The sequence below is a fragment of the Artibeus jamaicensis genome, unplaced genomic scaffold (genome assembly GCF_021234435.1).
Source record: "Artibeus jamaicensis isolate MK-2021 breed Jamaican fruit bat unplaced genomic scaffold, CSHL_Jam_final contig_685, whole genome shotgun sequence".
Taxonomy (NCBI): Eukaryota; Metazoa; Chordata; class Mammalia; order Chiroptera; family Phyllostomidae; genus Artibeus; species Artibeus jamaicensis.
In genome coordinates, this window is record NW_026521924.1 from 8,190,247 (window position 1) to 8,203,221 (window position 12,975).

Below are 12,975 nucleotides of genomic sequence, written 5' to 3' on the forward strand. Positions count from 1 at the left end.
CTATTCAAGACTTTTGTTGGGGACAATTTTATAGCAGAGATGTACATACCTTAACAGATAAAGTGTTGGCCACTATGCCATCAACGATGCCTTCCGTGAACGGATCAAAATGCTTGTCGGGTCTCCTCATGAACTCTGGCTTCAGTCTGTAGCCACTCTTCCCATTGTATTCATACATCCCCATGTTTATCTGCATAGCCAGGTCTACACAGCAAACAGAAACCTTACTGTGACTGTTCATCTTTGCAGGAAGAAATAAAGGTTGTATCATAGTCCACTTTTGTTCCCTCTTTAAAAAGAAATATCTATTCACTACAGAAATTTAGAAAATACATATATGAAGAAAAACTGAGCTCTAATCTGCAAATCCAGAGATAAGCCACTACCAACAGGTGGGTGCATATTCTGTTTTACTACTTTAGATGCATTATGAACATGCCATATGTACATTTCATCAAATGTTTGTCTGTTTCAGTTTAACAGTTATATAAAATTGTTTGAATAACATTTGAATACATGTATTAATCCAAGCCCCTCTTTGGGAAAATTTGTCTTTTCTAAATTGTCACCATGGCATATTGCTTGGATGAATATCATTGTGAGGAAGTCTTTGAGGATATCATTAATGATAGTCTTAGGAGTGAAATTTCTGGGTCAAGATACGCATTTCGGAAAAGCTTTTAGATAAACCTTACTAAAATGTCTTTCAGAAATCTTAAAGCACTTCAAAACTTGAATCCATTTTTCATGATGGACTCTCCACATCACGCCAATAGTGGGTGCTGTGAGTTTTCTTTTTTAATGTATAGGAAAAAAAGTTTCCTTTAAAAATTTCTCATTCCTTTGATTACTTACCACCAATATTTAATTACACATTGATTCATTTGTAGTGAACAAAGATTACTGGTCAGAGGCTTCTAAGACTGTATGAAATGAATGTCCACACTAATTGTAATTACTGGGGTTAAAAAAAGAAACACATTTTAAAGTCATCAGAAATCTGAGAAGCTGTTATTTATTCCAACTCATCTCTGTTGGGCTGGACAATAAGGAGGTGATAGTAGACATATTTCAAAGTTTCATGAAACAAATTACTGTTAGAGCAGGGAAAATAAGTAAAATTTTATCTTTCATGCCATTAAGCTATTATAACTGTCAGACTAAAACTGAACGAAACTAAAGAAAAGAAAATTGTGGGCTTGAGAAAAACTAACTCCAAAAACCTAGAAAATTTACATTAGCAAATCATAATGTTTTTGATTTTATTTTTTATCCTCACCTGAGAATATGTTTATTGATTTCAGAGAAGGAGAAAGGGGGAGGGGAGAGCGAGACACACACATACAGAGAGAGAGAGAGACAGACAGACAGACAGACAGACAGACATCTATCCGTTACCTCCCATACAGTTCCCAACTGGGGATTGAACCTACAACCTAGGTATGTATCTTGACATGGAATCAAACCCACAACTTTTTGGTATAGGGGATGATGCTCCAAGTAACTAAACTGCTTGGCAAGGGTGTAAATCATATGTTTTTTAAAATAATACACAACAGAGACTTCTGGCCAGGATGGAGGCATAGGTAGATACTCTTAGCTTCCTTGCATAACCAAAAGAATGATAACAACGAATTTAAGATAAAAAACAACAATAACAACCAGAACTGCCAGAAAATTGAACCATATGGAAGTCAGACAACCAAGAAGTTAAGGAAAAAACATTCATCCAAACTGGTAAAAAGGACAGAGATGAGCAACTGGGGAAGAGAGGATGCGCGGCAAGGTGGTGGCTGGTGGACTGAGTGGTCCCACATTCACGTGTGGATAAACTGGAGGAATAACTGAGGAGTGAGACAGACCATGCAACCCAGGGATCTAGTGCCTGGAAAATAAAACCTCAAAACCTCTGGCTATAAAAACATGTGGTGGTTGCAGCAGTGGGAGAAACTGACAGTCTCACAGGAGATTCCATTGGAGGGGTCCATGGGGTCCTAGAATATACACAAGCCCACCTACCCTGAATAAGCACCAGGGCAGCACCTGGAAGAGCAGAATTTGCTTGTGGGAAGTGGGGAAAAGTGACTGAAAGCAGATCAAGAGCTGAGCAAGTAGCACTGTTCCCTCTCTGACCCTTCTCCCACATACAGTGACACATACAGTTGCCCCACTCTGGTGACTACCTAAGGCTCTGCTCCTTACAGCATAACAGATGCACTGAGACAAAGAAACATGGGCCAAATGAAAGAACAGATCAAAACTCCAGAAAAAGTACCTGGCTTGTTAGCTCAGCTGGTTAGAGCATCAGCCCAATATGCCAAGGTTGCAAGTTCAATTTCCAGTCAGGGCACAGACAAGAATCAACCAATGAGTGTATAAATTAGTGGAAAACAAATTAATGTTTCTATTTCTCTCTTACTCTTTTTTCCCTTCTCTCTTTAAAATCAATAAAGAAAAAATTTAAAAAACCTCCAGAAAAAGAACTAAGAAATGAGGAGACAGCCAACCTATCAGACACAAAGTTCAAAACACTGGTAATCAGGATGCTCATAGAAATGGTTGAGTATAGCTGCAAAATAAAGTAAGAAGTGAAGGCTATCCAACAGGAAATAAAGAAAATTATATAGGGAACCAACTATGAAGGGAAGGACACTAGGACTCAAATCAGCAATTTGGAACAAAATGAAGAAATAAACATTCAACCAGAATAAAACAAAGAAATAAGAATTAAAAAAAATGAGAGGCCTAGGAACTTTGGGGACAACTTTAAACATTCCAATATTTGAATCATAGGGGTGCCAGAAGAAGAAGAAGATCAAGAAATTGAAAACTTATTTGAAAAAATAATGAAGAAAAACTTCCCTAATCTGGCAAAGGAAATAGATATACAAATCCAGGAAGCTCAGAGAGACCCAAAGAAGTTGGACCCAAGAAAGCACACACCAAGATACATCATAATTCCATTACCCAAGATTAAAGAGAAGGAGAGAATCTTAAAAGCAGCAAGAAAAAAGGAGACAGTTACCTACAAAGGAGTTCCCATCAGGCTATCACCTGATTTCTCAGAAGAAAGCTTACAGGCAAGAAGGGGCTGGAAAAAAGTATTCATAGTCCTGAAAGTCAAAAACCTGCATCCAAGATTACTCTATCTCACAAAGCAATCAGAATGGAAAGGCAGATAAAGTGCTTCCCAGAAAAGGTCAAGTTCAAGGAGTTCATCATCACCAAGCCCTTATTATATGAGATGTTAAAGGGACTTACCTAAGAAAAAGATCAAAACTATGAACAGTAAAATGACAACAGACTCACAACTATCAACAACTGAACCTAAAAAAACAAAAACAAACTAAGCAAACAACTAGAACAGAAACAAAATCAGAGAAATGGAGATTACATGGAAGCTTATCCATGGGGAGAAGGAAGGGGAAGAATGGGAGAAAAGGTGCAAGGATTAAGAAGAATAACTGGGCCCTAGCTGGTGTGGCTCAGTGGATTGAGTGCTGGCTTGCCAACCAAAGGATCACGGGTTCGATTCCCAATCAGGACACATGCCTGGGTTGTAGGCCAGGTCCCCAGTAGGGGGCACGTGAGAGGCAATCACACACTGATGTTTCTTTACCTCTCTTTCTCCTTCCCTTCCTCTCTCTATGCAAATAAAATAAATAAAATCTTTAAAAAAAGAAGCATAATTGGTAGGTACAAAATAGGGGCATGTTAAGAATGGTATCTGTAATAGAGAAGCCAAAGAACTTCTATGTGTGACCCATAGACATGAACTAAGTGGGGACTGCTTGAGGGAATGGGGGCACTGGGTGGAGGGGGTGAAGAAGAGGGAAAATGGGACAACTCTAATAGCATAATCAATTAAATATACTTTAAAACAATACACAACAAATAAATAGAATTTATCACAGGAACACAAGGGTAACTAAATATTAGGAGATCTGTCAATATAATTTATCATGTTTTCCTACAGAATAAGAAATGAACATATCATCAAACCAATAGAAGTCAGAGACATTTAATAATATTTAACATAAATTCCTAATACACTTGTAGTCATTAGGACATGTGTATACTCCTTTAATGCGTGAAAGAATATCTGTCTCAAAGTCATAGCCAACATCTATTCAATGGGATCATGACAGCAGAATTCCCATTAGTTTTAAGATGAAGAGAAAGGAGCAACTCTCAATACTGTTATTTAATATTATTTTAGAACAATCAGTACAAAGTTCTAAGAAGGGAGGAAAAGTAGATGTGATAAAATTATTTGATTTTGTATCTGAAAACTTCAATACTGGCAAAATAGGCAGTTATAGGAGTTTAGGAAGATTACAATTTATAAACAAAATTTATTTACATAATAAACATACAAATATTAATGTCCAGGAACAATCTTTAAAAAATATAATGTTCAAAAAGAGAGATATACTGTTAACGATAAGCTAGACTGCTCATGAAGACAAGGGACTTTGCAAAGGGACTTAATATAAGGATATTTTAAGTGAAGAGAAAAACATTTTTTCTGTCATAAGAAAAATTAAAAGATAAATTATTCAGATGAATTTATAAGTTTAATGTAATTTAATCACATCTGTCTTTTTGAGGGATGAAGAACACATAATGACAATTAAACTTAATGTGATTTTAATAAAAGGATCATTTTTTTGGTGGAGGAAAGGGAAACATGATAACGATTAAATCAAATTCATTTGAAACAAGAATCCTAGAGGCAATGGCAAGAAAAGAAATGAAAATTATCAGCCCTGAAGGAGAACTTCCCCTTCTAAGTATTAAACCATTTATTAAACACTATAATAACAGTAAGGTTTTGGTTCCAGAAAGCAGACAAATTTGTTAATGGAAAATAATAAAAACTGAAAAAATGGACCCAAGCTAACAATGACGCAAAAGGTTGAAACTATTAAGTTTCTCCTGTAACTCCAGGTCAGTATAAGAAAGGATTGATACCTTACTGAGATTAAATAGGTGAAAGGGTAAAATTACAACTAAAAAAACACAAAAGTAATAGAAGTAAATATGAATCTGATCCTGGGGGAGGGGAGGCCTGTCATCACAAAAGCAATCCGAGATTCCATATGAAAACATTAACCAGTCTAATCTCACCTGTTCCACAAAATAAGAAAACACGCCCTTCATGTAAAAAGTGCTGTTACAAAAGAACAGGGAAATTGACAATAGGCCTAAATGGGTCATTCAGAAAGGCAGAAATATAAAACGCATTCATAAAAGCAGAATATAAAAAATTTAAATCCACACCCTTAAAAAGCTTCACCTCAATAATAATCAAAGAAATAGAATTGAAACAACAGCAAAATGATAATGCTTTGTCTGAAAGTGAATTATTATTATTTAATGATAACACTTAACAAAGATCTCAGACGAACAGAAACATCTCCCATCATATGTGGTTGACAAGAAAGAAATCTGGTGCAACATATTTTGATGAACAATTTGGCATTTTGCAAAACATTCTTAAGACTTTCACATCTTTTAAGAGAGTAATTCTGTCTCAGGAACATTTCCAAAAGAACATTAGGAGACAGACTTGACAATTTATATTTAAGACTGTTCTCAGAGCATTGTTTACAGTAGAACAACTCTCTGATGTTCTTGTGATATGAAATGGGTTTTAGTGAATTATGAAATGTGCTTAATATACAGATAATAAAATTCATATTTCTGTATAGCACTTAAATATATACATGGAAAAAACTATATATACATGGCTTAAAGACCTTACAGATTAGAAGGCCAAAAGTTAACAGTGCTGTATCTCTGAGTGGTAGCATTTTTAAAAAGTTTTATTCTCTCTTTATACATTTTTTACTTTTCCAAATGTGCTATATTAAGTACATATTACTTTAAAAAGTCTAAAAATGTTTGTTTTAAAATACTGCAGCCCTAGCCAGGAAGCTCATCTGGTTAGCGCACCCTCTCGATATCTCAAGGTCATGGGCTTTTTTCTGGGTCAGGGCACATGCAAGAATTAACCAGTGAATGCACACATAAGTCGAACAAATTGACATTTTTCTCTTTCTATAAAATCAATAAAAACCAATACTTTAAAAATAAAGCAAAAACCAGTAAAAATTAAGATTTGTTTGTAAACTACTTAGAAGACAATTGCTCAGTTTGCAAAATTCACTTTCTTTTTGCATTGGTATTTCCTTTATTGAAATTTGCTTTTATTGTTTCAATCAAGTCTGGCAATTTTCTCTCCTTGGGTATGGGTTTTGGACTCTTGGAAATGCAGCTTCATAACAACAGAAATGAGCATGAACTGTGCTACTTACCCACTGTTTGGAAATTCAGGGCAACCATCTGACAGCCTGCATTCCAGAAAAGCTGCGGCATATAGTTGGATGAGTCGACACGTGTTCCTTTTGGATAGATCCTGCTAAGCTGCATTTTGTTATATCTGGACCATCATGTTAAGTAGTGAATACAATTATAAGAAGACTTAGCTAATAATATTAACTGAGAAACCACCTTCCATCTTTCTCCACTAGGGAAATGAATGAAGTATTGATGATTTCACTGGGCTAGTGGGTGAAATACGCAAAAACCCTGCTGAACAAACAGAGTAACGTGATTTTACAACATAAATGTAGCGTCACCTTTGCAGAGTCTTGTAGGTGAAAACTAATAGGCAGCAAAAATGGCTGAGTCAAAGCCAACGTGATTTGTGCAGATTATTAAGCAGAGGCTTAATGATTAAAGACGCATGAGGAAGCTCATGGATGTCAGTCGAGTGGGGCAGAGGCAGATACAGGCCCCGCATGGCTGCGTGTGAGATGCTCTCTGCTCACTTCCTCGCCCTTCTCTGGGAACCCTGTTTGTCATGGTTGTGGCACTTCTTATGATTAATAGCAAGGTATAAATATAGCACTGAAGGTTTTGACCTTGTTTTGTATTTGGGATCCTACCATCCTCAGTTTTCCACCCCGAGGATTTTTTGGTTATTAAACAACATCTATGTGTTTAGAGTATGACGTACTATTCCCATGACCAAGTTAGGCAGAGGTTAGTAGTTTCTGAGCTCAGGCTTTGGGACGGGGCCGAGTAGAGTTTGGACTTGCTAGCTACATATATGATCTATGACAAGTTATTTCACTTTTCTGTGCCTCAGTTTCCTCATCTATAAAACAGATTGAACAATTCCTATGTTGTAGGGCTATTGTGAGGATTAAATACAGTGAGACATATAACAAAAGGTCAATCACACAGACAGCACCTCATGAAATACGAATGATAATGATTTTTATAGTGCAGCTGTTTATGAAGTTTACATTTGTTCTCTCTCCTGTGGTGAGTTTTAAAGGAGATTTCTTAAAAATTCTGGAACTTGCTTCATGAAATTGAGCATTTTTGGGCATTTAATATTAATTTTATGAAAAATATTTAAAGAACTATTTCATTTTGGTTCATAGGTTTTTATTGTCAGAAGTATCAACTAAATTATTATTAGTAAATTTATATACTTGTATAATTACTTCCACTATTTTTTGATTGGAGCTCTATTATGTGTCCAAGGATGCAAGATGCCAAGTTAGGTATATATGTCTTGTACACACACACACACACACACACACACACACTTTATGTATGTTGTCCCTAATGCAAATGGTGAGCCATAAAGCTGGCATCATTATTCCTGTGTTACAGATGAGAGAATTCAGGAGATGAAGCAAATTGACAAAGGACAAAGAGTTTAAGGGTAAGAAAATAATCTTGAAATCCTTTACTCCAAAGCTGTTTTCTTTTAAATATGCCAAGCTACCCCTACTCAGTAATGCACATGTATGTGAACCTATTTATCATGCCCATGTGACAGACTGAAGCCATTTCATGCATCATTTTGCTTATTTAAAACAGAAATTAAATAGCGCATGGCTTCAGTTGTGCCAACTCAGTCAGCATTCGTCTAATCAAGGATACTCCACAAATTCCACCGGAGACTTCGTCAGCTGCTCAAGGCCTTTGGTTTCCACGAAGGAAGACATTTCGAAACTTCTATTTCTCTCTGAGTTGGTGACAAAAAAAGTAAGAGATAACATTCAGCATTTAAATGATAACATATAAGAAGTAGGCGCATGTTCAGTGAATTTAGGGAGATTAATATTCAATGTAACTTTTATACACATATACTTCAGGGAACTGTTTATCTGCTACAAAAGTTCAGTCTTGTTAGTTGTCTCTTCCAGTATTTACTACCTGGGTCAGATGTGCCTACAGTTGCACAAGTCAGGGACCTGGTGTCACCGGGGTGGGGAAATCAGTTTTAGTCGTGGGGAGTGTGGCAATGACGGCTGTTTCGTCCAAAGAGCACAGGCCCGTGGAAATCTTTTGCTTGCAATCCATTCAGATTGATTTCTGGGGGCCGTTGCTGGGATTAACTATAGAGACCATGGGTATATTTGCTAGAGGCTCTTTCTTTTATACCCACATTGTCACTGCCTCACCTCAACAACTAATGTATGTGACATTAGAATTAAGGTGTTTCAAAGCAAAAGGACCCTTGGAAAGTTCCCCGTCTGATGGCCTCATTTTCCGATTAGACAACAAGGTTGAGAGGTGAATGCACTAGAGAGCAACATTTCAGAAGTGAAATCCAAGCTTCCAGTTAGAGTGGGAGAGCGGAAACAAAGCTACCCTGGTTTGGAGGGGCTGGGAGCCGTGCGGCTTCTCTGTCCTCCCCCAGCTAAGAATGGAACAGTTGCACACAGCACGGAGAGACCAGGGCCGCACAGAGCTGCCAGCCAGCGCTCAGCTGTTAAGTTTTGTTCCCTTTGAGGCCTTTTCCCCTCTTCGATGCCCACTTTCCATCATTAAAGCCTTATTCTTCTTCCTAATACTTCCCAGATTCCTTTACCCTTCTCCTCACCTTCCACAATTTAATCCTCTGTAAGGTAAACTCTTAGTTCTCTTATATATGTCCATGGAGTCTATTTTCATATGACTGTTTTAACCGTGACTGCTAATTAAAACTAAGTCAATTAACAGATGCAATTTAATAGATGCTTTGTAAGCTATGTGCTGTATTTTATTTGTGACAAAATAATATAAAACACAAGGAGAAAAGTACTTGTTTGTAAATCTTCAGCTGATGCTATTGTTCCCAGGTTCTGAAGGACTTAAACATATCAGCTCCTTCTCAACTTGGCTGCTTGTCTAGGAGCTTGTGACTTATGAATTAGAAAAACCTTTTATAGCCAAGAAAAATTAGTTATATAAAAAAACTACTTTAGGACATTTCAAATTGGATAACTTACAATAAGTAGCATCAGTTAACTAACTTCAAAGAAAATATTGAAATATTTATATGTAAGTAGTAGTGGGAATTAAATTCTTTATTGTAGAAATGTAGATACCATATACCAAGTTAAGAACCTTCAAGCAATATTATACAATTTTACCTGAGTGCTACGTAGAAGCGTAGATTTTTATACACCGTAAAACTATCCTTCATAAGAGGCTGCTGCATTTAAGCAAAAATTAAGCTGTAAAGAACATGGAGTTATAAGCAGCTAAAAAGTCCTAAAGATCTTTTCACCTGATACCATCTTATATCTTATGTAACTATGAAGGGTAATTTGATGAATGGGCTCTTTGCTCTAGATGGAGAAAAGGTGATATTTTTCTTTGCATCCACTGTACACATGCACGTGGATGGAGGAAAAACACAAAGTGATACGAGGGTGACCATACATTCTCCTAAATATATAAACACAGGCTGAACAAATGGAATGTGGGCAAAGTGGTTGATCTGGTTCTATTTTTAGTCATCAGGGCTGACCAGTCACTGGCTGCTTCCCTTCTGGGGAAGCCAGATATTTCATTCCAACACTGTCCCTTGTACAGTGGATGGAGGCTGCTGTGCTGTTGCAAGCAAAAAACCAATGTGAAACTCTCGATTAACTGTACGTAGCCCTATGGAGTATTTTGGGAAACATCATGGAATACTCTGTCATATGGTTATTATTATGTATATACACACATATACATAAAGTACATAAAATATGTATGTATAAACCACATAGTCAGCCCATGCATTTATTAAAAACTTCCCCAGCACAGAAAAATGGTTCTATTAAGGGTATTTTTGGACTAATTATTCTCTGTTTAAAATACACTTGCTATGTGTTACATTAGGAATTTTTCTTCAGGAAAACTTACTTTTTGAAGTTTCAAATGACTCGAACTTGACTGGCTGAATGTAGTTCACCAGGTTAGACATCTCTTCCGTGGCCATGGCCTCGCTCCCTGCGGTCCCCTGGAAGAAGGAATAAAAACGAATTAACATTACATTATTCAGAGTCATTTTCCCAGGGCAACGATCACGTGACCCCTGAGCACAGACAAGCATCCCTCCTCTTCTGAAGATGATGATTACCATTAGAAAATTCATTCTGGGAGAAAGACAAGGCAAAGCTCCCCGTTACCCAAGTGTGCGGCAGGAGCAGGGAGGCTCAGGGGGGCTCTCCTTGTGCCAGCTGCATCCGCCTCCCCATCCTTGGACATGCGGTATATCAGAATCTGCATTTTACTACAGTGATGCAAATGCACACAGAAGTTTGAGAATCACTGAGCTACATTTCATCTGCCGCAGCAGGACAGCCACAGGTGATATCTAAAGTTAATAAATCAAGAAGTCATGTGCAAAGAGGAAATTAGTATGTGGGTAACCCCCAGGTGGACTGAATTTATTTTTTTAAAGTTGCCTGTGGAAGTGGGTTGGGGTGGGAACACAACTATTTTTTTTTTGTATAAATATTCTTCCCTCCCTTCTTGGTACCTGTGAGCCTATTAGGTAAGCAGTGCAGTACAGGGTAGGGGTAGCCGCTCAGGTCCTAGAGCCAGATTGAAATCCCAGGCCTACCATTTAGAGGCTGTGCAATCTTGGGCAAGTAATTTAGCTGCTCTGTGCTTCAGTTTACTCATTAAAATTAGGATACAATCAGTTCCTGTAACATATAGGGTTTTTGTGGTTATTAAATGAGTTCATTTATGGGAAAGATTTCAGAACAGGGCTTCAGACATAGTAAAACATCATGTTACTTTAACTATTTTTAGATATTCCATGTTATTTTGATAGCTTTTAATAAAGAGAAATCCAACACAGCAGTGTTGGCCTGGATAGACTTCTATAGATCGATCTAATATTCTCTCCCATTTTCAAATGACAGAATACTTGGAGATGAGGTTTCTTTTGAAAACTCCTGTAGCAATATTTAGGTTAAATGTTAATTGAGAAATATTCATTTGGAAATGGAACATCTAATTAGTGAGGCAGTTTTTAAATGATCAGAAATCAATGATAAGAATTAATAAATAATTAAAATAATTCACAAGTGGGAATACTTTAGCAGACATTATAACAATTTTCCTCCAGGACATCAAGTTGCAACTGAGTAGGGAAACATAATTAAAAAGTTTACACTACATTAAATAATTATAAGGAAGAATATCAAGTAAGAACAGTTTACTATTTGTTATTTACCCTTGACTGATTTCCAAAGATACAAGTACTAAGACAGATACTTTCCAACATATTTGAAAGCAGATTCAGTATAATTTTTTTTTAACCAGAACTCTTGCTAAAACAAAGTTTTAAAATTCCAACTCACCTAGTTCTAATTCACTTCTAAATTCTGTGCAGTTAATATACCTGATCTCACGAAGTTATTTGGGATGCTTGAACTTATAGCAGTAGGCATGTCTACTGATTCTAAAATACAACAATGGAGTTAATGTCCTGTTTCTGAATATTTCTCCATATGTCATATTTTTCTGAACTTTGGACCATTTAGCAATCCACTGAATTGCCTCAAAAACTGAAGTAGGCTGTAGGATGTCACAAATTTTCAATTTGCCCTCTAGACGCCCAAGTTGATGGAAGGGAAATCTCAATAACATTGTTCATTACAGAGAACTTTTTCAATGCCCAGCTTATTAATGATCCAAGTTGGCATCTTGTTCGAAAAGGGGTAGCGAAAAAGTTTTAAAGTGAACTGTGACTTTTCCACCACTAGATGGCAGAAGAGGACCATGAACTATCTCCGGAGGTAGCTGAGGACAGGCTGATTAGCTGGATGCATCTGCCACCAGAGGTGAAGCCCTAGACACCTACCTCGTCCATTGAAGACTTTTTACAGTCATCATCATCATCATCGTCATCACTCTCTGTATCAGCTTCTCCTGTAGAATTTTAATAACAAATCATGAAATAAACATAACAAACAGATCAGGTTTGAAGAACACATACCACGTGCATTTACCAAATGGAAACTGGCCTTTCACGGTTTTTTAAAAAATTATTCTTTTGTATATTTAAATGTTATTAATCATGAGATTTACACTAACACTTTGAATATAGTTTTTTTCTAAATTTGATTTGTAAATATCATTTGAAATGAACAAATTCTATAAAAAATGCTTAACATTTTAGCTTAAAAAAATATGGCATCATATGCAGTGAGTTTTCTATGGTACATGTACCCATCTTGATGTACGCATTCTCTGTCAGGGTCTGCATCGCCCTAAAACAGGTAAACTATCACTGCCTTTGTTCCCTCTTTTCTTTCAACCCTGACTCTTCAATGTGGTGCTTGGCTTGTGCTCAGTAGCCCTGCAGTTGCCTTTCCAAGGCCACGGAGGACCTCACCAAAATCAAGGAACAGGACAGGAGCTGGTGCAGGTGGGGCTGTGGTAGCACACGGACCACGCAACACCTGTAAGGTACCAGCTGCACCCTATGATTTGCCTGCAGGCTCATGTAATGAATGTCTTCTTACCTAAACAATGTACAGACAGTACTTGGCAAATTGTGAAATTCTGCTGAAAAGGTAGGAGACAACAAGTAAATGGTTCAAATCATTACATCATAGACATTTCACTCAGTGAGACCTAATTAAGTTTCACATTTAGCCAAAATGCACTTGTTTCAAT

The 12,975-nt window shown here is 37.0% G+C and overlaps 1 protein-coding gene across 7 annotated transcripts in view; it reads right to left on the reverse strand.

Moving 5' to 3' along the window:
• PLCB1 (phospholipase C beta 1) overlaps positions 1-12,975 on the reverse strand; it is a 670,267-nt gene that overhangs the window by 140,204 nt on the left and 517,088 nt on the right. For all 7 annotated transcript variants that reach the window (XR_008392621.1, XR_008392622.1, XM_053671063.1 and 4 more), the window contains exons 15-19: positions 12,158-12,225; positions 10,204-10,300; positions 7,966-8,050; positions 6,321-6,445; positions 50-204 (exon numbers count right to left, since the gene is read on the reverse strand). Coding sequence is in view for 5 of the 7 variants with exons in the window: in XM_053671063.1 (XP_053527038.1) it covers positions 50-204; positions 6,321-6,445; positions 7,966-8,050; positions 10,204-10,300; positions 12,158-12,225 (530 nt within the window). In the remaining 2 variants the exon portion in view is untranslated. The remainder of the gene's footprint in view (positions 1-49; positions 205-6,320; positions 6,446-7,965; positions 8,051-10,203; positions 10,301-12,157; positions 12,226-12,975) is intronic.